The sequence below is a fragment of the Diadema antillarum genome, unplaced genomic scaffold (genome assembly GCF_040938485.1).
Source record: "Diadema antillarum isolate AM-2024a unplaced genomic scaffold, OU_Dant_1.0 scf00000197, whole genome shotgun sequence".
Classification (NCBI taxonomy): Eukaryota; Metazoa; Echinodermata; class Echinoidea; order Diadematoida; family Diadematidae; genus Diadema; species Diadema antillarum.
In genome coordinates, this window is record NW_027271086.1 from 1,654,431 (window position 1) to 1,679,316 (window position 24,886).

At 38.3% G+C, this 24,886-nt stretch overlaps 1 protein-coding gene across 1 annotated transcript in view; it reads right to left on the minus strand.

Moving 5' to 3' along the window:
• Positions 1-3,186: 3,186 nt before the first annotated feature.
• The window catches only part of LOC139723649 (trafficking protein particle complex subunit 5-like), a 108,027-nt gene continuing 86,327 nt past the window's right edge, over positions 3,187-24,886 (minus strand). The window contains exons 6-7 of the mRNA XM_071634875.1: positions 16,249-16,313; positions 3,187-4,272 (exon numbers count right to left, since the gene is read on the minus strand). Of these exons, the coding sequence (XP_071490976.1) occupies positions 4,174-4,272; positions 16,249-16,313 (164 nt within the window). The 3' untranslated portion in view covers positions 3,187-4,173. The remainder of the gene's footprint in view (positions 4,273-16,248; positions 16,314-24,886) is intronic.

Here is a 24,886-nt window from a genome sequence, read left to right on the forward strand (position 1 = left end):
GTGTGTGAGATAATGAGAAACTTATGAAATAAGACAGAGCATACAATTCTTAGAGGAAAACAAAGTTTATTTGTTTTGAAATGACTGAGATATCCAAAAATGCAGAGGTCCTAAATACCAATTTTCATTAAAAAAAACCCCTTTAATTCCTTAGCATTGCATGCTCTTTCATATGTCATGAGAGGTTTCACATTATCTCACAAAAAAGTTTTAAACCTAAAGCCCCATCTCACCAAAACTATGCCATCCCTATACAGAAGAAAGGAGAAGGGAGGGAGAGGATTGATGGGGCTAGACAGCAACATGTAGAAGACTTTTGTTTTATTAAGAAATAAATACATAAATACATTCCTGTTAATTTGAGATATTTCCAATTGAAGCTGTTAAAAAAACAGGAAAATAGTACGAAAATATTGGATATTTTTAATCGTAACTTCAAGAATATTCCTTGTTATGTTTCAAGAGGGGTATCATGGGAAAGGTTTTGTTTTACTCTATAATCTAATAGTTGATGGACTTAACTTCAAAAAAAAAAAAATGGCACTTAACCCATTTTGCAATCAAACTTTTTTTTCTGTCTATCTATATATCTATTAATCTATCTATCTATTTATCTATCTATCCAATCTATCTATCTATCTATCTATCTATCTATCTATCTATCTATCTATCTATCAATATCTCTATCTACCTCTCTATCTTATCTATCCATCTATCTATCTATCTATCTATCTATCTATCTATCTATCTATCTATCTATCTATCTATCTATCTACCTACCTATCTATAACTCTATCTACCTCTCTATCTATCTTATCTATCTATCTATCTATCTATCTATCTATCTATCTATCTATCTATCTATCTATCTATCTATCTATCTACCTACCTATCTATAACTCTATCTACCTCTCTATCTATCTTATCTATCTATCTATCTATCTATCTATCTATCTATCTATCTATCTATCTATCTATCTATCTATCTAATCTATCTATCTACTAGTATCTATCTATTTATCTATCTATCTACCTACATACACACACACACACACACACATATTTTGGACATTCACAGGTGTGGTCCACGCCAAGACATGAATACATTTAAACCTGGATTAAAAAAAGAAAAAAAAAAAACAACCCAAAACTTGCGAGTTTGACAAGTAGCCTATGAGAAGAATGTTTGTGGTGGTAAACGACATCATCATGTGCTATCTAAAAAGAAAAAAAACACAAAAAAACAAAACAAAAAAAAAATTGCTTGACTGCATTTACTGTACATGCTCAGTAGCGGAGATGGGCAAATTAAAGATACATGTACTGTGTTTTAGTTGACTTGTTGGGTTGCAAGAATATTTTCAAGGTCTTGTTTGGTAATAAATGATGAGTACTCACACAAACACTGTACAGCAATATTCCTTCTAGACTACACACACCTGTAAACATAAACGAATCCAGAAATCAACGGTTCTCTTACATGGAGTAGGTTTATTCATTTTCAGTATTGACACATCATTTACACTTGGTTTTGAAGACAGAAAAAAGAAGAATATGATAAAAAAGATATTGGTTCAAAGAGACATATTTGTATTCTACTCCTGTTGCTGAAAAACTCTTCCACAATTCTCCATATCTACGTGAGTCAGATTCTTCGTACGGACCATAATCTTACATAAAGATTAAACTTTTAATACTTTGCATCAAAAGATGTATAGTTTCACAAAAGTTGTTGCATGCAAACACAACACAAGTTTCAAGCCATGTTTACATATTTTTCCTAAACAAGATAACCATTACAATGATATTTGCCTTCTACACATGTGAAGAACACATCTTCAATGTTTTCGCAACTTGTGTTTAGAGATACACGTTTTTATTGCACTTACATGCACTACAAGACAGATATTACCCAACTGCCAAGTTAATACCACACTTTTCTAAAACATGATTTGTGTGGTTAATATACCAAACATTTCAAAGACTATTACTATTTAGCCAGAAGTGAGATTTTCTCATATTTACCCGCATAAAACATTCAAAACTTAACAATCTTTAGCGAGACAAATAGCATAAAGCTTTAAGTTCAACTTTTCAAGTTTAACTTTCCGACATTTGAACAGCAGCCATCATAAAACATTCAAAACTGAATTTTCTTTCTGTGAGACATTTAGCATTAAGCTTCAAGTTCTAGCCTATGATCAATATCAATGTAAAGATTTTGTTTGTTTGTTGTTGTGACTGCTACTGGCCATATCTAGGGTAAGTTCATCAATTCATGTGCCTCGTGAGGTTTCCAGGGTTGCCAAAATTTACATATCATGGTCCGGAAGGTCCCACAGAGGAATCTGGGAGATACTCGCATGTTTCATGTGCCTCAATAACTTTAAAGTGAGAGTAGCATTCCAAAAAACCAGGAAGGCTATAATATTCCCTTGTGAGGACCTGAATGGGTATTGAATTCTTAATGGAGCCTCACACAGAACCATGGCAACTTGGCAACCTCGGCGCTCATCACCTTCTTGGCTTTCTTCACAGTTCGATATTTGATGACTAATATCTAATAGGACCCTGTGCCTATGGGAGGGGAAGTTATGTCTCAAAACCTTATATGATATTGGCTGGTCTTGATGGGGACACCAAAATGCATTGCCTTTTCCAAGACAAAAGATGGAACAAAAACTCCTGAAATATCATGGATCCAGCAAAGGCAATACAATTCTGTTGTTCTTTCTAGCTGATAGTAGCAATATTCTTTATATGTATTGAGTTATGATCACTGAATATTAGAATTTTATCATATTTTTCATTCTTCAGTCACATATTTTGATACATCATGCATTATGACAGTGATTTTTTATGCAAGCATTGTCAATACAGAGACATGTTTACAACTTTACCTTCAAAACATAGTAAGCATATATTCACATCCTTCATACAAAATATTTCTTTTCATTAGATGACTACATTGTATATCCATACCAACACAAGTGATACAAGCTTTCACACTAGGAAGTACAATTCATGACAGTAAACAAACAAGTAAGCAAACAAACAAACCGATGTTCCTCTTTGATGTATCTAATTATAAGAGATGGAAAAGGCAAAAAAAGAGAGAAAAAAAATCATATACAACTTGATCACCAGATAATCTGCATGACACATTCAGTTATTTCACGGCTGGAACAAATCACAATTCTAACCATAACTGGGCCCTGTTCACTTCTCCATCTGAGTTGCTTTCCTGCCTCTTTTACTCTCTGTCCACAGCCACGAAATGATCGCGACATCTCTCAATCTCAGTTTTCCTTTAAGACCTACACCTACTTCTGGCAGACTTGTAAAACTGACATTGGCCTTGATCAACAAGAAGCACCAATAAAAGAACATCTACAGTCACAGATGCCCCTTGAATTGAATCATCCTTATTTTGACCCTTTTTTTTTTTAAACAAAGGAAATAAGTTGATGAAGGATTGTACAGGCACAATATGCCTTGGCCATTCATCAGTGTGAGGTCCATGTTGGATACAAGCACAGTAAAATGCACAAACTTTGTTTTCTGTCTTAAAGGCGGAGTAGCGATGGATTATTAGCATCCATGGTTGGAGGAGTCTCTTGGTTTTGCCTTAAAACATAACCCATTCCAACTCCAAACTCCAAAGCAGATGATGATGATGCGTTGTCATGGGTTACGAACAGGTGAGGAGGAAAATGCTGGATGACACTGCTTGTGAAGTTTTCCTGGATACCAATGATCCTCTCCCATCAAGGATGATGTGTTGTCATGGGAACTGGGGGAGAAAATGCTGGATGACACTGCTTATGAAGTTCTCCCGGGTACCGATGATGCTCTCACCGTCACAGATGATGCGTTGTCATGGGTAACGGGTGAGGAGAAAAACACTGGATGACAAAGCTCATGAAGCTCTCCCGAATTCCAACGATGCTCTCACCACTACGGATGAAGATTGGTTAGAGAAGCCGAACACTGCCAGGAGAGGAGATGCTCCCCAACATTGATGATGCGTTGACATGGATGGATGATGCCAGTGATGTTGCGGGGATGGTGCTGGTGATGATGCGGAAAAGGTGCTTGTGATGTTGCGGTCATGGTCAAGATCTGCTATTACTAAAGATGAACTACTTGAGATACTACCAGATGGGTGTCGGGTTATCGCTGCTCCAGCGATTTGTCTCGCGCGATGACAGAGTCGTCAAATTTGATCATGTACGTCGTGCCCTTGTGCCAGTGGGCAGTAACTTTGGCCGGCTGCATATTGGGAGACAAAGAGGATCAGGGAGCAACATGAAAACTCAAATTAATTAATTGTCACAGTTTCTCTTCATATCATGAGATCAATTCAAAATCAACAACCTTTGGGCTAGTAACGATATTATTCTCTGCAAGCTTTAACACCTTCAAAGATATGACATGTAAAAAATGGCTAAAGATACTTCATTCATCCTTTGCAAAATTTAAGCGCAATCTGCCTTCTGTGTTAGTACAGGTGGGAAAAGATCATTCAATCAATGGTCGACATTTCATCTTATAAAATAGCTTGGTGGTGCACGTATCTAAGGCTGCGTTTATCTAAAAACTTTCTGAGGCAGAATCACGATCCTAAACGCGTTTGAGGCATTTTTACGTGTTTTCAAACGTGTTTAGAAACGCCGTTTTGAAACGCCTTTCACAGGGCATTTTGAAACACGTTTGAGACCACGATCGCCGTTCTGTGAGTAGAAAACGCAATGCCGTTTTGAAATGCGTTTATATCTCAAGGTCAAATCCCAGCTGTTTCCGATTGTGTTTTCTACCCATTATTTGTGTGTGACTGAGGAGGCACGTTTGGTGGTACACAGTTGACCTTTATTTCCCGGGTCAAACGGTGCAAAGCAGCTGCGCAGTGACACCACTCGAATCGCGACTGTATGATGGTTAGATAAACACGGCTCCCCGAGAATCGCGTTTCAAACCATGTTTGCAAACATCGTTCCAAACACGTTTTGAAACATGATTCTCTCTCTCAAGTTAGATAAACGCAGCCTAAATAACAAGCAAAGATCCAGTTCACTTATTTTGAAGAAAACAGGCTACACTTTAAATGATTAACAAGGAAGATTCTTGTCCATTCTCAATCATCTGTGGAAGTGAAATTGAAATGTGATAATGAAGACTTGTTGAACACTGCAGACATTGAAATGAGCCCGCACAGCTTCCGATCTGTGGGATAACTAAAACCATTACCAAAATAGTATATCAGTAGCTCAATTGATTAGATTTTAGTCTTTTTCCATCATTTCCTTGTCCAAACCTCATGAGTACATTACGTTATTTATCATTGTCTTCTTCCATGCAACAAAATCAAAACTTTCTATATTTTATTTTTTCCTTTAGGCCTATTTCAAAAACTATGCTCTGCCCATTTAAGACTTCATGTATGCATATTTGGACAGAAATGCAGTGTCTTTAAAAACCTTAAAAGAATTAAAAAAAAAAGATAAAATGTATTAATTTCTATCAATACATGATACTTTGTTAGTTTAATGTTTGTGGGGCCACACACTAAATATTTATCAGTCTGTGTAAGTGTGAATATTTTGCTAATGGGCAACCTGGGGAATAACTGGAAAGAAAAAGAACAAATAAACTTCTGAGCTACAAAAAGAATAAGAAGTGTGGGAGACACGTCCCCTAAACGTCCCCATCCGGCCCCCAATCAGAATGGTCTGACAGCTAGTGGGGTGAAATGTATGTAAACTACACCCACGAGAATGAGTTTTATCAAAATATTGTCTCTTTATACCTCTTTGCCAATATTCTATTTATTTGTGTTGTTTTTTACACTGATATCGAAAAACACAAGAAACATACAAACTATTATCAAATAAAAAGGGGGAATCCCCCCCCCCCCCCCCAAGGAACACCCAAACATAAGTACCTACAATGTGCAATTAAGAAGTCACACACTGACCCATATCACACTGTTAGCCCACCCTGGGTCGTGAAACTGTTGGGAATACAATGTATTCAGCTCAAGTGTGGCATGCCAAATGACCTGATCATTGACAGAGATACAACTCCAGAGGGAGCTATAGTGGCTAGACAGACTCTTTTTTTTCCTCCCTCTTTCTATCTCTTGTTGACTGACTCCAACATCACACACATCACATCCAATAAACCTCAGTGCAATATTTAGCTTTGTTTATTTTCTCTTTATTTTCTATTTTCTGGATGAATCAACCCCAAAGAGAAAAATTGATTTTGTGGAGAGTAGGTGAACACAAACCAACAGGTCACACAACATGTGAGGGAAATCACACCAAGTGTATCATTATGACAAGATTTATGATTTTTGATTTAACAGTTTTTGAAACAAAGCTCAAGATAAGAAATTCACGTCAGGTTTCAAAAAGCCTCGAGGCTGCGCCTCTCGGTCTCGCGATCACCTGTTCTCTCGCAGTTAGTCTCTTTTTCAGTCACAAGGCCTTGCCAAAAGGCTATGATTGCCCTGGAGCACGGGGACAGTCAACATAGCCGTGTGGACGATCAGATGTAAAAAATATAAGATTTTTGGTGACTGTCACTTTGACACAGGGTCCCCTGTGAATGCGGGGCCTGTTGATATAACTCCATGAAAACACAACAGGTTATACGAACAAGCAAACAAACAAACATAATATGAACATAATATAAACTATTACTATCATCTTTAGCAAGGGGGGTACAGTGCGGTATAAACAGGTGCTAAAACCCTGTAAACCCTGGGCCCTGTAACAACAGCTTGAATACAGATCTCCCATGCAGAACGACCTGGTCATACTGACTGCACTTATGAAATGAAATTTAGTCTGGCTGCCTTATCAAAGTGACAGGTTGTCTCCATGCACAGCTAACCAGAAACAGTGTATCTATTTGTTTGTTTGTTCATTTGTTCAAAAATACACGGCATCCACCCATAGCCTCTTCATTTCTTTCAATTCCTCAATGGTGTATGATATGACGAACTGGACTTTTGGTTGACAAAAGGTTAAGTAAACATGCAAGCGTCGGCAAAAGAAGTCGGGTATGACGATGCCAAAATGCAATTCAGGTATCCTCTTCATTTCTTTTCTTTTAATATTTACTTGTTCACTGACCTGTGTTGATGTGTTGTTTTCATTTATCTATCAACTTGTTAATCCCTGCATCTGTCTAAACTTGTTTCTTTTTTTTTTAGATCAAGCTATTCATTCATCTATTAGTCCATTTCTTTCAATCTTGTTCACTGTTTCAGAGAATTACACGCAAGTGCAGACAAGTTATCCATGGTCGAATGTGTTGACTCTGTCAGAATTCAAATACAGAGGATACGCAGCATTGCAAATGATGCACTGATGAGATGCATATTTCATTTCACTGCAGATTAAACAGCACATAAACTGATAAAAAACCGAAAACAAGGTATAAGTTATCAAGAGGAGAGTATACGTATATATGTATAGGTGTATGTGTTGTGCATTATGTTTCCATGTTGTGAGTGATATTTGTGTGTGGGGAAAAAAAAAACTACAACAGACCTCAGCAGAATCATATGGGCACACTTTGGCAAACCTAATGAAAAACCACCTACACATTTGCAGCTCGAAAGCGATACATACTTGGGGACATACACACTGTAACAAGTTTTCCTGTTCCTTGATACAGTGTCAACGGCCCTCACTGAGGCTCTCTTGTCTGCACGTATCCCATTTCCCAACCAACCATCCCCAACCCCCCCCCCCCCCCAACACATTCACCAGCTAAATATCCCTCCAATTTTCTGCCCAAAATACTAAATTTGCAGAAAAAAAATTCACAGATTTGACCTGAAATTGAACTCTTTCTTGCAAATGAAAAAAAAAAAGAGACAGCAACAATATACAGAATATCTCTTCATCTTTTCCCTCCCTAATAACCAATTGTGGCAATATGTTTTGACAGAAGAAAATGAAAGTCCCCACTAGCCGCCATCGTGTACACACATGACCTTTTCAAACAAGCACTGGTGGCTGCAGGGAACACTGGAAAGAAAATGTACGCTTTGATGATATTATTCCGCTGGGATCTAGTGCCAACCTCAGTCATCCTTCTATGATGAAGATCTCATCTCCTAGATCCAGGCCCAAGACCCAAGATGGCCCTGCCCACCCCCTTCCCCCTTCCCCAAATTCTACAAGCTTATTAGATGAAAGTGCCAGTAACTGCAGCCATTTTTTTTTTATTCCTCTCTTTTCCCCTAACCTCCTAATTTCAACTAAACTATTACAAAATAGCAACATATCCATGCCAAAACCAGAATTTGTTGAATCAAATTGAAAAGTGAACAAGCAAAGGATTTTGTGGTAAGACGAGTTGCTCTCTTGGGTACTGTCTATAGCAAATATTTTGCTGAGTGTTTATTTTAGGAAATTGCGTGACTCGATTCATGTACGAGAAAATAATATTGTCTAAAATGAGGGAAATGCAAAGTATATTGCCTCCAAGGTGAAAAAGTTGCTAATGTTCCTTTTGAGATGGTATGATGATACATTCTTATTTTGTCACTGTTGTTCTCATAACATAAATTCAATTAATATTTTTAGAAGTAAAACCACAGTCTTTCTTTCAGGACCTCTGAGCAGAGTCTGAGAAAAAAAAAATCCTCTTGATAATTTCATGACAGTGAGTGAAAGACCTTGTTCCACTTAGATAAGACACATAAAAGACCCTGCATCTTTTGTTTATTTTACACGCTTTATTCTTTTTTATTTTTAACCCTATAAAGCCCAAGGGGGGCACATTGTGCCCCCCTACCATATTTTCATTTGCCGCTCCTACACCCTTTACCCGATTTCAACCAAATTTGGTGACTTTTCCTAAAATCTTATTGTGAACATTTTGATATATAATTTAGGTACGTGCGATATTCCTGGTTGCCATGGCAACCATAAACTGACAACCATGTTGGTCAGATTTTGTATGATTTTCTGTTTCAATTTCAGTTAACAATATAATTATGGATGAAATGAGGGTTTTCTTGGCTGTAATTTGCTGAAGGACCGAAATGTGAAGTAATTATGGTTGAGAATTACCCTGAAATGGTCTTCTTATTATTTCCTTTATTTTTTATATGACATAGGCATCAAACAATAGATATAATAGAAATAATTGAAAATACAGCATATTTCAAAGATTACCTTTTTATTTTGTGTTATCTTCACACAAGCTTTGCCTGTAATATAATTTTTTTATCATAATATCAATCTGCAAACCCAAATTTTCAATATTTTGGAAATATGAAATGTGATACCAATATATGTACCCATTCAAAGCAATACATTATAGGTTTCATATATTTCTTTATATTGTAATGAATTGCGCCCCCACATGTTGACCTTGAGAAATTTCAACCATAACAAATAGTGAAGGGTGACTTGCTCTTCCTTCTTAGTAAATATGAAAATGATTGATATAAAATAAAAACATATATACTGGGGATAAAGAAATAGAAAGAAAAAAAACATGATTTTAGCGTATTTCCTATGTATTTCTTTATATTTTGGGAAATAGCGCCCTCAGTGGGTGACCTTGAGAAATTTCAAATGTTGGATCATGTAGAGCATGAGTTGCTCTACCCATGTGCCAAATATGACGGTCATACATCATATAATAAAGAAGTTATGTAGGGGGGCACAATGTGCCCCCCCCCCCCCCCCCCCTTGGGCCTGGAAGGGGTCAAAATAGCTTGGGCTTTATAGGGTTAATACATGTGTCTATGGAGAATCATAATACAGGAGTGAAACCAGTGATGCTCACTGGGTTGGCTTGTATGGAAGAGCGCCACCTAGTGTTCACTTATTTAGAGCATATTCAACAAGTCCTCTTCATTTAAAAAAATGCATCGCACACTGTGACTGAGCATCAGCATCCAACCAGGGAGGTGGAAGAGAGACATCTCTCCATCTTTTCAACCTCCCTGATCCAACCAAAACTACAGCCCAACACAAAAAATGTGGACAAGCAGCGTGTACAGTACAGAAACATGCCTACTGAGCCGACAGTGGTGCATGCAATGGGGCTGTCAGAAAGAAACTAGCTCGCACTGTGTCACTGTCATTTTCCCCCCATTCATTCACAATCCGCTACATGAAGCACGTTACAGACATGGAATCCATGCAAAAACTAATTGGGGGAGGAGGGGGGGGGGGAGGAGGGGGTGGGGAAAGGGGATAAGAACTGCAAAAGAACTTACCCTAGTCATTCCAAAAGACATATAAAAGGGTTGTAAATTGTTCCTTTTTGTACATCTCCCTCCCCCCCCAAAAAAAAAGAGAGAATAAAAACAACTTTGGAATCTATTGCCCCCCTCAATAGCAAATAAGTCATCCAATTTATTGTTAAGGCATTTAGAATTCTCTTCATTTCAGTAATGCTATATAACAGTTTACACGGTTATTTTTGTCTACTTGTGTATGTTGATGTAAATTCATAATGCCTGATATATTGTCGTTTAAAAAAAGCTCTTTATACCCTCTGGAAATAAGGGCACTATACAAATGTCAAGTGTATGTATGTAATCATGTCTTTAAAATGCACTTCTGAATGTGATATGATGTGAACTACAAGTGGTAAGACATAAAAATGAATCTTAATTATAGCATCCATTACAAGTCTTTCATCATTTGGCTCAGATGTGTACTGTTCTGCTGTCTAAATCTTACCGCATTCCCATTAAAGTCGGACGATCCAGACCCCTAATGGTACGTTATTTTGTAAAACTCCTCCGAACGAACGAACAAAATTTGTGTATATAATGCAATGCCAGACTGCAGTGCTATATCCATAAACGTGTGGGACAATGCTGCCACTGAGACACGTGTGTGTGTTTGTGTGTGTGTGTGTGTGTGTACGTATCATACACAAACATTGTGACCGCGAGCTGCGATGATTGGAGGAGAGAGGCCAGAAGACGCGTGGCTCTTTTGGCCTCTCTTCATGCGCATGCGCACTGTGAGTGTGCTTCCATTTGGAAGCTCACGTGGCTCGGACAGCCATTTTGGGTCACATGATTTTGAGCTGCAGTGTGTGTTTGCTGACCCATTGAGCCAGCGCTATTCTCATTCGGTGTCACGACATTTGAACAGAATGGGGGGAGGCAGCGTGTTGCGCTCATCTCCGTGCCGCGCAAACCACTCGCCACGATTATAAGGCTTTAAAAGGAATAGAAAAGGAAAATTTTTTTCTTTGCAACACAATTTCCTTGTGATACACAAACCTATTTTCATCTCATCAAGTGTAATACTCAAGGTTATTCTCAATTTCAAGCCAAGATTTCGCCCATCCCGTAATTTCTTAAAGTATCTCTCATTTTTATTTGTGCTCCCAAAACATATAGTGTGCTAGGCTCATAAACATGTGATCTTTTGTTGCCAACAAAAACGTGTCGTGCCAACTAAAAGGTTATACCATTTTGGCAAGTTTGGGGTTATAAGGGAATAGAACTGTTCAACATCACTCTAGTTTTGTAGCAATAAATCAACGTGGCTGGCTTATGGAGGGAAAAAAGGGAAGGTAAAAAAAAAAAAAATCCATCACTTTCGGATGGCCATATCTCTGGGTGCGATCATTTTCAGATCCACGGACAGTGTGCCATAAATTCACGCTCGCTTTGGGAGAATGAGGGAGACATAACAGGGGGAGAGCAATGGAGCGAAACCCTGCTATGCGTTACGAAACTCTAATCACACAACTCCAGAGTACTCGCATCCTCGGAGGTTCTCCCCTCAGCATCAACCAGGGAGTCGTTTTACGAGAACAACAGGGGGCAACATTTACTGCATTCCTGCATGGTCTCCAGACGCGACGACCCAACATTTGTCATAATTTTTGTTTTTTAAATCCGTGAAGGATTATTCCTTTTGTTTTCATTTTCTTTTGATTTTCAAGGAAAGGGGGTCATAAGAATTAGAACATGCAACAGCGACTATTATTATCTCCATTAAATGCAAAACATTACCACATTAATGTGGAACTTTTAAATTGGTCTCTTGAGCTAAAGAGCTCAAGGTGAGGTGTCATGTGGGGTGTGTTGGGATTTAATAAAATGCTGCATGGAGTCGAAAAAAGAAATGATGGATGGGAAAAGGAAAAAAGAATAAACACCTGAAAAAAACAACAACAAAAGCCCAACCCAAGATAGAGGACACAACGATTACATCACGCTTGCATTGTAAGAGACAAACAGAGGCTGATTAATCCGTTGAAGGCGAGTGCTGAGCATACTCGCGCAGGTGTCTATGGGGAATGCATGTCGTCAGCAAAATCAATCTATCCTAAACAGTTTAATTTGTCTGAAATCATTGTCAGAAGCATGAAATTGATTCCACGCTTCAGCAGGCAAGGGCTGACAGAGCGAGAAATCAATCTTGAGGTGTCAGTGGGTTAAAGGAGAATGAAACTCAAATATATATTCAGATCGAGGGAATGAAGCAATATTAACCCGTTAACGACGAGCTGATTTTGCTACAACAGGCATTTCCCATAGACACTTGCCCGAGTATCCTCAGGCCTAGTCTACAATGGGTTAATTAGTACAACACATCAGTCAAGTTTGAGGAAATCGAACAATTCTTGCAAAATTATGAATTTTCAAAGTTTCAGTGTAGTCACTGCTGGCTGAGAAGACTGCAACATTTTGTGACATCATACAAGGACAACGATTTAAAGAAAATAGTAATGTAAAGAAAATCTAACTCTCTAGCATAATAGAAGAGCACTTGAATGACCTCTTTCAGAAAGTAGGGGGAATAATATCACCCTCGACATATGTCTGTCCCAAGTTGAGGGAATGTGCACTTAAAAATGAAATTTTGTGGAAATCTCTTTTTCTTTATATCATCGTCTTGCAGTGATGTCATGAACTGTAGTAGTCTTCCAATCAAGTAATGACGACAATGAAACTTTAAAAATTCATACATTTTTCAAACAGATTGCTGATTTTCTTCACTGATGTGTTCTACTAATATTGCTGCATTCACTCAATCCAAATGTATATATTCTGGTTTCTTGTCCCTTTAAAGTCAACTTTACCCTAGGTGGCATCAATTATTTAACATTTGTAGCTCAGCAATGCAACATTCCATTATTCTCTCCATTTGCGACCAAACTCACAAGACCCCCATTCAAAGGCAGTGGTGTGGGCAGGAGAATACTTGGCTATTAATGGATGTTTGTGGTTCCACTTCAACAGTTCATGTCACATGGAATTTGCAGTCACATGACAATTCTGGTCACATGATATGAATGACAAGTCAGGTGACAGACATGTGGGTATGAGAATCACTTGATTAAACCTGATACAATAGCCAAAACCTTTATGGAGTTTTATGCACAATCATAATTGCAGAACAGCTGGCGAAGGCTTGAGAGTTTTGGGAATCACTAAAACAGATATTTGAAAAGTTTACTTTTTCTTGCGGTCATAGAAAATGAAAAAAAAAAAATGCACAACATTCATGCAAGAAGGTCTGAACAACGAAACTAAAGCAAAACCAATAGTTTTGCAATCTAGTTTAATGAATGAACAGATAATAATGATTTGAACTGAAAATATAACCACACAATGACATTAGACTCTACAGGTATTTTCACGAACACAAAAACTATTTAACAAAACAGGACGGACTTGAAATTTTAGCCATAATGAATACATTTGCTTCAGTTTAAATCATCAGTTTTTATTTCTCCTAAACAAATCCCTATTGAAAAACTATGCTGTGTCTTCAAACCTCATTCTTGTACTTGATGGAATATAGTTACAAATGTGTGTGGTTATAACAGAAAAAAAACAAGGAAAAGTAGAAATTACGCGGTGCGTGATATATGTCCCCGCCGGAAGTAGCATTTAGTAGCAAAATGTACAATATAGGTCAAAAATAAAGGTCAAAGGTCAAAATTCTGTGTAGAAGTTTTGAAGCCCTCACCTAGTGCCATCACATAAAGCAAACGGAATCGAAATCGGGTTAGAAATGGCGAAGGAGTAGCATTTTGTAGCCAATGTACAATATAGGTCAAAAATCAAGGTCAAAGGTCAAAGAAGTCAAAGGTCAAAATTCTGTGTAGAAGTTTTGAAGCCCTCACCTAGTGCCATCACATATAAAAGCAAACGGAATCGAAATCGGGTTAGAAATGGCGAAGGAGTAGCATTTTGTATCCAATGTACATTATAGGTCAAAAATCAAGGTCAAAGGTCAAAGAAGTCAAAGATCAAAATTCTGTGTAGAAGTTTTGAAGCCCTCACCTAGTGCCATCACATAAAGCAAACGGAATCGAAATCGGGTTAGAAATGGCGAAGGAGTAGCATTTTGTAGCCAATGTACAATATAGGTAAAAAATCAAGGTCAAAGGTCAAAGAAGTCAAAGGTCAAAATTCTGTGTAAAAGTTTTGAAGCCCTCACCTAGTGCCATCACATAAAGCAAACGGAATCGAAATCGGGTTAGAAATGGTGAAGGCGTAGCATTTTGAATCAAAATGTACAATATAGGTCAAAGGTCAAGGTCAAAGGTCACAACTGAAATTCTATGTAGAAGTTTCAAAGCTCCCATCTAGTGCTATCATATAAAGCAAACAGAATCAAAATTGGCTCATAAATGACAGAGAAGTAGCAAATTGAACATTTTGATCACACACAGACGCACACACAGACGGACGGACGGACACACGGACATACACACGTACGGAGCCCGTTTCATAGTCCCCTGCTCGAACTCGCTTGGCAGGGACAAAAAGTAATAACAAGAGACCCGCGGGTCTAGCGCTCACCTGAGTATCGCAAGTTCACCTTTCACGCAGTCACTAATCTAAATTATTCACAGCTCTACCAAAATTTGACCAGGCATTCTGAAGTAGAAGATGAAAATGTACAATAAGGGCCCAAATTTTTAAAGATTCCTTAATTTGGGGGATTGGGGGCCCCCTGGGCCCTCTGGGTGGGGCATGGTGCCCATTTTGATAAATTGAGATCCTGACCCCCTAAGGATGCTACCTGCCAAGTTTGACGAAAATCTATCATGAGGTTTTCAGGAAGAAGATGACAATGTACGATTCAGGCCCCCATTTGGACCTTCCTAACCAACCCCCCACCCCCACCCCCCCCCACCCCTGCCCCCAAGAGGGGCACCCCTGGATCTCCTATGAACAAACTCGAAACTACAGTCATTAATGTACTCACTCATAGTATTATCTTAGCTGTATAACTTCTGATTCTAGAGAAAATTTTTAACGATTCCTTCATTTGGGGGGTTTGGGCCCCCCTGGGGGCCCCCTGGGTGGGACATGGTGCCCATTTTAACAAATTGAGATCCTAACCCCTTAGGGATGCTACCTGCCAAGTTTGGTGAAAATGGGTCATGGGGTTCTAAAAAAGAAGATAAAAATGTACAATTTAGGCCCCATTAGGACCCCTCCTCACCTCCCTCCCCTGGGTCCCAAGGGGCGCACCCCTGATTCTGCCATGAACAAACTTGAAACTGCAGTCATCAATGTACTAACTCATAGTATTAACTTAGCTCCATCACTTCTGGTTCTAGAGAAGAAGATTTTTAAAGATTCCTTAATTTTGGGGGATTTGGGCCCCCTGGGGGTCCCCTGGGGGCCCCCTGGGTGGGGCATGGTGCCCATTTTAACAAATTGAGTTCCTAACCCCCTAGGGATGCTACCTGCCAAGTTTGGTGAAAATGGGTCATGGGGTTCTCAAGAAGAAGATGAAAATGTACAATTTAGGCCCCATTAGAACCCCTCCCCACCCCCCTCCCCTGGGTCCCAAGGGGGGCATCCCTGATTCTGCCATGAACAAACTTGAAACTACAGTCATCAATGAACTAACTCATAGTATTAACTTAGCTCTATCACTTCTGGTTCTAGAGAAGAAGATTTTTAAAGATTCCTTAAATTTGGGGGGTTTGGGCCCCCCTGGGGGCCCCCTGGGTGGGTCATGGTGCCCATTTTAACAAATTGAGTTCCTAACCCCCTAGGGATGCTACCTGCCAAGTTTGATGAAAATCGGTCTTGGGGTTTTCAAGAAGAAGATGAAAATGTAAAAAGTTTACGCACGACGGACGACGGACGACGGACGACGCACGACGCACGACGCACGACGCACGACGGACGCCGGACGAAGGGCGATCGCAATAGCTCACTTGAGCCTTTGGCTCAGGTGAGCTAAAAATGCAACAAAAAATGATACTTACAAAGCTGCATCCATTCAGAATGGCTTCAATGATGCCAGCAGTGAAAGCTGCACAGTTTAAACTTCCTGCATAAAAAAAAAAAAGATGGAAAGAGAGAGAGAGAGAGAATCCTTTAATGAACATTCTGAAATTTCGCAAATTGCTACTGGCATTCAATGCATATAGTGTAGACAAGAAATTTTGCGTGCATTTTCATTTTGTGAATCTTGGCTCTTGCAAAATTCACAAAATTATAATGCTCACAAACACTTCTGGTTTTACAGTTCCAATAGAACTTGTAGCCAAGCTGGCTGAGGTATTAGTCTATAAAGACACTAACGCAAACACAACAGCATACAGAGAATTTTATACACAAACAAAAAATAAACTGCAAATCAGATGAAAACAAAACAAAACAAAACACCATGACCAAGCACAAATTTGATCCCACACACCGTACAGACAGACAAACAAACAAACAAACAAACAAAAACACAGGAAGTGAGAAAATTATGTAAACCATATTCTAACAATGGCTACGTCAGAACTGGTTGGCACTAGTACATGGGGCGTGTTAAGGTTCTACCAGGTGTGTTGTTTATCTATTTCTAATTTAATTTGCTTGCCTTTGCGTGTGAGCACACGAGACAGGGAAAAAAATTGGGGTACTTACAGATAATTAAAAACAAAAACAAAAACATTATCACCTCTAATCCCAATCAACCAACAAATTTCCATGTGATGCACTTATCATTAGGCTTTGTGAGAGAATACATACTGAGTCAGCATTAGGAACATGTTTGCTCAGAAAAGTGCACTTGCCAATTTCTGAAAAGCATATAACCATGATGTTGATAATATGATAATAACCATAATCCGTTCAGTCATCAAAATTACTTTCTTATTTGAACCCTGCATGCAAACTATACATAATGGTATTCATATATTTCTTTAACCTCATGGTCTATCACAAAGATGACATATATTTTACAATTTTCATTCATATCATTGTTTTCTGCTTGTTTTAGGTAACTTTGTAATATTCACTTTCAGATAAATGTATACATTGTATGTACGCTGTTGTAACTGTCTGAATACCATAAATATTTGTTGTAAGTTACTGATTCCTTTTATTTAATTACTAAAAGTGCGGTGAACTTTACCTGCCGCCAGTGATGGAGTAGAAATTGACCCCCTTGGCACCAATGCCATATAAAAACGAATTATATCTTTTGCCCAAAAGTTGCCAGCAGTAAGTGACCGAGTTCATTAGCTTAAAGGTCAAATATCACTTTTGCTGATGTCACAAAATTTTGCATGGTTGAAGAATGATGTAATCCCAGTGCTGTGTATGAAATCTTATGGTAATGCACCATAGCTCCCCCCCCCCCCCAAAAAAAAAGAAAGAAAGACGAGAAATGAAAACTAACAACGTATATCTCAAGAATATGATACCCTTTTGTACTGAGAATGATGGTTGGATTTTTTTTTTTTTGGGGGGGGGTTCAAATGAATTCACTGGAAATCTGTATTGTTTCCCCTTCCATTATAAATCAGGATGCAGTTTTATCATTCCAAGGAAAGATCCAAATGAATTATCAACCTCTACAATATGTCAGTGCATGAAAGGAATCTAATTTTCAGGGTTGCAAAAGCAACTCACAAACTGTAAAAATACAAGATACAATATGGCTGACGGCCTCTTCCACCTGCACCTTAAGACACAATAATGTATGTCCTTCTATATTCATGTTTTTAAAGTACTCTTTAAGTAATCTACGAAATCTCATGCTTACTTTGATGAGAATGTTCTTGCTTTGTCATGATGATTTCATTTGAGCAAGCGAAGAACTAAAACGAACTGAGTCTGAAACTGAAAGGTGTGTGTGAAAGTTTTCCCTTCCTTCGCTGCTGAGAATTTCTAAGAGTCATCGTAGAACCCAGAGAAACTGTGTGGCTGGCCCAAAGATGATGGTACATACAATGTACACGTATGTAGTAGTCCAGGCTAGGCTCCTTAGAAAGTGCACCTAACCTTGTTTTTTTATATAAATACAATGTTTTTTGATGGTTTCTTGTCAATTCGAGGGTGCTGATTCCAAATCCGATTGATGCCACTCGCGTAACCTTGAGCATTTTCGGCAAAACGCAAAAATCCGAAATGGCCGCCAGATATGTTAATTTGGGCATGATAATCCCAGTTATGTCAATTTTATGACAAATTATTCCATCAAAGTTTTTTACATTTTTGTTCCTTGAGTAATTCTACTTGCACATGCAAGAAATTGACAAGAAACCATCAAAAAACAAAAACAAAAAACATTGTATATATCAAAAAACAAGGTTGGGTGCCTTCTAGCCTAGACTATAGTTTGTTCCAACAAAGGAACCTACACATGTACAGGTGATAAACATCAGGGTGACATATCAGAGTGTTACTGTGGCCTTAACGTAGAGGGGGAAACCTTTTCTTTTATCTCACTTTCTTCTTTTGTTGGTCCCAGTCACATTACTTTGAGGCCTTTCCCCCTCTCCCTCTCCCCCCCCCCCCCAATTCCATTGCCCCAGAGCCTGAAACCACAAAACCACACCGCAATATTATTTTGACAGCAGAATGCTCAATATTTTCAAATTCAGGTGCTACTTAGAAAGGAAAACACACTAGGTCCAAGGGGGCTTCTCACAGAATTATGCAGCCCCCAATCTGAACTTAGCCCCTTTGCCTTTTCATGCTTCACAACGTTGGCCAGAAGCAACCAGTAGAATTAGGTGATCCGAGTATCCTTCGGATCACCTTCTGTATCTGTACTGATTCTTTGTTATTTCTCCGCAAAAGTTGTGCAGAGGTAATCTCGGAAAGTCCTCTTCCTATCAATGTCAAAATCATACCATACATGTATCATGTCCCAAAGACGATCCTCCTAATAAAATCATAGTGATTAGTCGACCGTGACGTCACTATGACGTCATTATATGAAAACACATTTTCATTCATATCTCATTAATGGAATAGAATTTTGCAATGAAATCTACGTCAAATACATTTCAAATTATGCGCATTTTACTCATATTCTCAAAATTCATATTTTCTCTTAAAACGTGCGCGTACGCGCGCGTTGAAATATTTGTATGCTCCAATCGAGCTCAAATTTTTTTTGCACACGTTTCAGACCATTTGGAGCATTTTTTGAAAAATTGAAAAAATTGGACGGACGCGTACGCGCGCGCACATATTCGCACACACAGCTCATATGCAATAAAAATTTCCCGTTTTTTTACACTTATCGGATGCCTAAAATGTCAAGGAATATTTCTACCAAGTTTCAAGTCAATCCGACTCAATATGACGTCATACGGGCCCGTCAAAGTTGAAATTCCGCGCGCGCGTCAATGGGGATACACAGTGCAACTATGCCAAAAAACCGCCAATTTTAAATCGGATTTTACTCGTCAGGATGGACGGTGACCCCCCATTTTCTTTACATATTCTGAAAGGTGATGAGTTGTACATGTCATTTCATGGGCTGGCTATGCTGATAAAATGATGAAAAGATGTCAAATTTCTTAATAAAGTAAAAAAAGTAAATTTTCAAAATGACGTCATCAAATTTCAAGTTTACTCGAGCGTATCTCACTGATCCTTTGCCAATTTTCACCCACATTTCAATATGTTGTCGCTTATGAAATGCTTTTTCATAAATGTAATTACGCAATTTTGATTTGATGACGACATCACCTCAAAAAAATGGATTGAAGGTAACCTTGTCAAATTTGACCAGTTTACGTGTAATCTCTATGGGAGTGCAATTTTTATGGAAATGAAAATTGACATGACTATCTTTATCGAGCACTAGCTCACTTATGCTTCGGTGAATTTCTCTAAGATTTTAATATGTTGTAGCTGAGATGTAGAGCTATCGTAACTGTGCCCTTCGTTTTTTCATACGTTGTCGGGATGACGTGAAAAAACTTGGTTGAAATTAAAGTTTATCTTCGATGTATTGAAATATTTCTTTCTTTTTGCAACTTTCTTTGCAATAACTCAAGAAAAACAGCCCCTATCACCTTCATATTTTGCACATGTTTAGTTCGTGTCACGAACATTATTTCATAAAATTACAACTACTTGATCAGACGCCATCTTGGGTATGTAAATTAGGGTCAAAAGTCATAGATGTTTCATCCTGTATCTTGGTGAATACATGTCTTATCTTTCCCATATTTTGCACACGTAAAGACCATGTTACAGGGATCATTTCATAAAATAACCACTTTTAGCTCAGATGCCATCTTGTCTGTGCAAAGTGGGGTCAAATGTCATATGTACTTCTTTTTCTATCTTTGCTATGACGTGTTATCTCTATGGGAGGGAATTTTTTAGATGTGAAAATTGACATGACTCTCTTTATCGAGCACTATCTTACTTATGCTTCGGTGAATTTCTCTCAGATTTTAATATGTTGTAGCTGAGACTTTGCAGTATCAGGACTCGAATAATTGATAAAAAAAAAGATCGGATCACCTTAATTTGTCAGTGATGACAAATTACAATCTCTAGTTCCAGGTAATTGTTTTGTCTCTAAAGATGGCAAAGAAGATGTATAGAAATGACAGTATAGCAGAATCATCTCCATCATAAAGAATGTATGTTTTGTTTTGTTTTGTTGTTTTTTTGCAATTACTCTGACAATGGTGCATGAGATATGAGGCTGCATATCTATGACCAAACCCATCTCGTTTTTGTTTTAGCTTGCTTGAAATGGTGATGAGAAAATTATTGGCAATGGACCGTTTCTGTCATTTATTACAAATTATGGATTTTTCCCCCCTACAGACTAGTAATGAAGCATCTTATTTACCTGCTTCCCTCCCATTAAGTCCCATAGGCAGGAATTCACTTAGATGTTGCTAGGTAGGGCAAGCCTCTGACAAGCTTTGTGGTTATTAAGGGCAACTTTTGTGAACAAAGCTTGCATAAAATCTGAATACATTACAGATCGGGACTGGTCTATTGGGCATGCCCCGGATCACAACCCCTGAAAAGGCAACATTTGGTGCTCTGCATATTTCTGTCTACCTCACAAAATGCACAGAAGTTCTCATCACTTGTTTGAAATTTTTATCACCAGTTTTGCACAAACATTGTGTTGCACCTCGCAGATCATAATAAAAGATATTGTAGTATAAAATGCCACTGAAACAAATCATAATATCTAACTGCATTTAGGTAGAAATTATGTTACATTTGTATACATAAGCCTCAGTTTATTCTACTTTATCTTTATATTCCAACAATGTCTGCAATTTCCTTCCATAACATACACTGCAATAAAACTTCAAATTTTCATTCTGATTAAAATAATAAATATAGACCTCATTTCAAAGCAAAAATATACATTTACTTCCACTAACTTGACTACCATTAATCTGTAATCAAGTTCTTCGACAGATCAAAAAAGATCTATGATATACCCCCCCCCCCCACAAAAAAAAAGAAAATGTAGAATTTAACAGATTCACCACATGGGATTCAATACAGCACGCCTACACCACATGCCAAGTCTCAAGGGGTGATACAATGATAAAGACCATAATCATCATTATACCACCAGAGAAGAGAGAGTCATCTATGCAAATTTAAACATCTCGTGATGATGGCGTGATGTTTGATTTGGTGTCAGTTTCTGCCGGGGCCAGGGGTGAGAAATTGGGAAGATGTTTTATGCTTTTTTCTTTTTTCTTTCTCTCTTAAGATCACACAGACTGGATAATTCCGTGGGTGTGAAGGTACACACACACACACACACACACACACACACCACGACGTACTCAGACCCTGTGTCAATACCTGCGAGCATTTAAATTCCTGACACGACCCCGGTGCCAGCGTACGTTGGCTAGGCACCGCTGAATCGTACGATACTTTAAGGCGAAAATCTGGAGAACCTGAACGACACCTCTGTTTTGCATAGAGCAAGATCGAATTAATCTGAGAGGATACCAATACCAATACGAATAATTGTGTTTTTGTATAGCGCTCTCACAAACTATCTACTTGCTTCTTTACAGGTTTAACATCACATCATCTATAGCACAGCTGCTGACAGAAGACGGCCATGATAATCACAAGAAGAAAAGCAACAAATTTAGCTGGGCCAAAATCTAACTTTTAAACAAAAATAAAAAAACAAACAAACAAACACTGAAACATATATATGTATCATTATGATAATACTACTGATGATGATCATAGTAGTAATGATAATTATGATTATAATAATATGTGACCCGCTACAACAAAAGGATCCTAAAGTCGCTGACGGGCGAGCCAATCATGGCCCAGAAAAATGCTATTTTCAGGCCTTTCCTTTGATCATTTAGCTTCGGAATTTCGGCAGATGATAGAAGATACATTAGACTACAAAATTATGTTAAAAACAGAAATCCAAACGTTTTGACAGATTTTGGTGATCTGACTTCAAACTCGATTTTCTTGGCTCACCCGTCAGCGACTTTAGGATCCTTTTGTTGTAGCGGGTCACATATGATTATGATATTCACAACAAAATAATATAATTATGATATTCAAAACAGCAAAACAATAATAATGATATTGATAATGATAACAATAATAATAAATAATCATCTATCAATCTGTACAGTGTGTATGCTACAAATGATTATTATATACCAATATTCCAAGTCCTAAATTGTGTACATGATCATAACAAAGGATCATACACACAAATACATCTATTGTAGACACACAACATTTACAATTTTGTATATCAAGTAAATTTTTCTTTTTACTGATGCATAAACACATACACACACACACACACACACACACACAAGTATATATCAATTGGTGTAAGTTTTGATTCATCCAGGTTGTGTTCAATAAAGGTACAAAATCAAATCAATTCATCTGGACTTATTGTTACACCAAATCAGATGAGCTGATGAAGCATATTAATATATCGAAATTAAACGGACAATAAGTCCAGATGAATCGATTTCATTTTGTACCTTTATTATACAGCACAAATACATCTAGGCTACATCGTATCAAGTTCAACATTCTACTGTACTAGCTTTAAAGCTTCTGTGGGGAGGGGGTGGAATAAAAACTGAAGAAGGAAAACTTGGTACTGCAGCTTTAACGGTGATGTGAATGTTCGTCCTCCAGCATCATGCATAGTAGGCTCAACTCTGCTATATCAACATCACTGACAAGCAAGTACAAAGAGATGCGCGGGAGGAGGAGGAGAAGAAAGATGATGGGGGGGGGGGAGAGGAGGAGGAGGTAACTTTCGATTCATAAGACAAGATGAGAAGAGAGAGAGAGACTGGGTTCATCTCAAGTTCATCTGTCGTCGAATGAAGAGAGACAATCCTCACTTTTATTTTGCCCCTCCTCCCCCTTCTCCTGGCCTCCTCCCTCTTTCACATTCTAGTCTTGCATGTCACTACACATCAGTCTAATGTAATGCAGAAGATGCGATACGCTCCAGCAAAAAGTAAAATAGAGCAAAAAAGAAAAAGAGAAACAAAAGAACAAAAAAAAAAGAGGGGAAGAGGGGAATAAAAAGTATCAAGATCTTCCAAGTCATTGAACCTCGATTGGAATGCAAACATTAGTTTCTTGTTTGCATTTCTCCTCTGTTCTTGTCACAGAGGGAAAACAAAACAAACAAACCCACAGATATGATACCTTTGGATTAAAAGACAAGAACTAAAAAATCCCATACACAGAGACATGAAGTGTAGCATTCCCCCCCCCCCCCCCCTTGGATCCAATCCCACTATCCCATATGTTGCCAAGTCCAAGAGAGGGGTTCTTCGAAGAAACATTCACGAAGATGACAAAAACGGACAATCGCATCGGGGAATGCACTCTTTTCCTGGACAACAACAGTCGTAATTTCACAACACCAACCAGTTTATTGCACAGAGATGATTTACAGAATTCCACGGGGATCAATTTGATTAAAAACTCGAGCGGGATTGCTGGAAAGCCGGCTAATTCACGATTCATTGCTAACAGGAGGGAAATAGCACGCCAGTTCTGCCACTTGGCAGCCGGCTTGAGAAAAGTTCACAGGTGGCGCCTTTCATCTTTTTGGAATTGCTCAAGAGTTCATTATCACACCAAGTGACCACCCCGGGAATATTATATCTACACCACGGCATCTTCCGCAGAAAAATGCCAGATCTTGGCTTCGGCCATTGATGACAACAAATGTTCTCATGGGAGCAGGGCAAAGAGGTACCCAGAGGCCTCTTTGTCAGAAACAATGTTTTGATTACTCTGTGATCAAAGGTTATGCTAGGTACAACCACCTTTCCTTTCTTGCCTAACAGTTGCCGAAGATTTATATGTTTATATATACATATGCACACATACGATTGTAGATATGGGTGTGTGTTTCTATTTATCCAAACATACACACAAAAGAATTCTATATCACTTGAACACAATGTTTAACAAAGATGAAAACATTCCCAGACTTGAGAAGAAACCCCTGAGAAAGTCATCCCTTGATAAAAATGTTTTCTGAAGCTTGTAGGAATCCCCTATATAGTGCGGATCTGCCTCCTTCAATATACAGAGTTCATCTTGTGTGTGCCTACGTGTGATAAGAAAGGAACCATCACA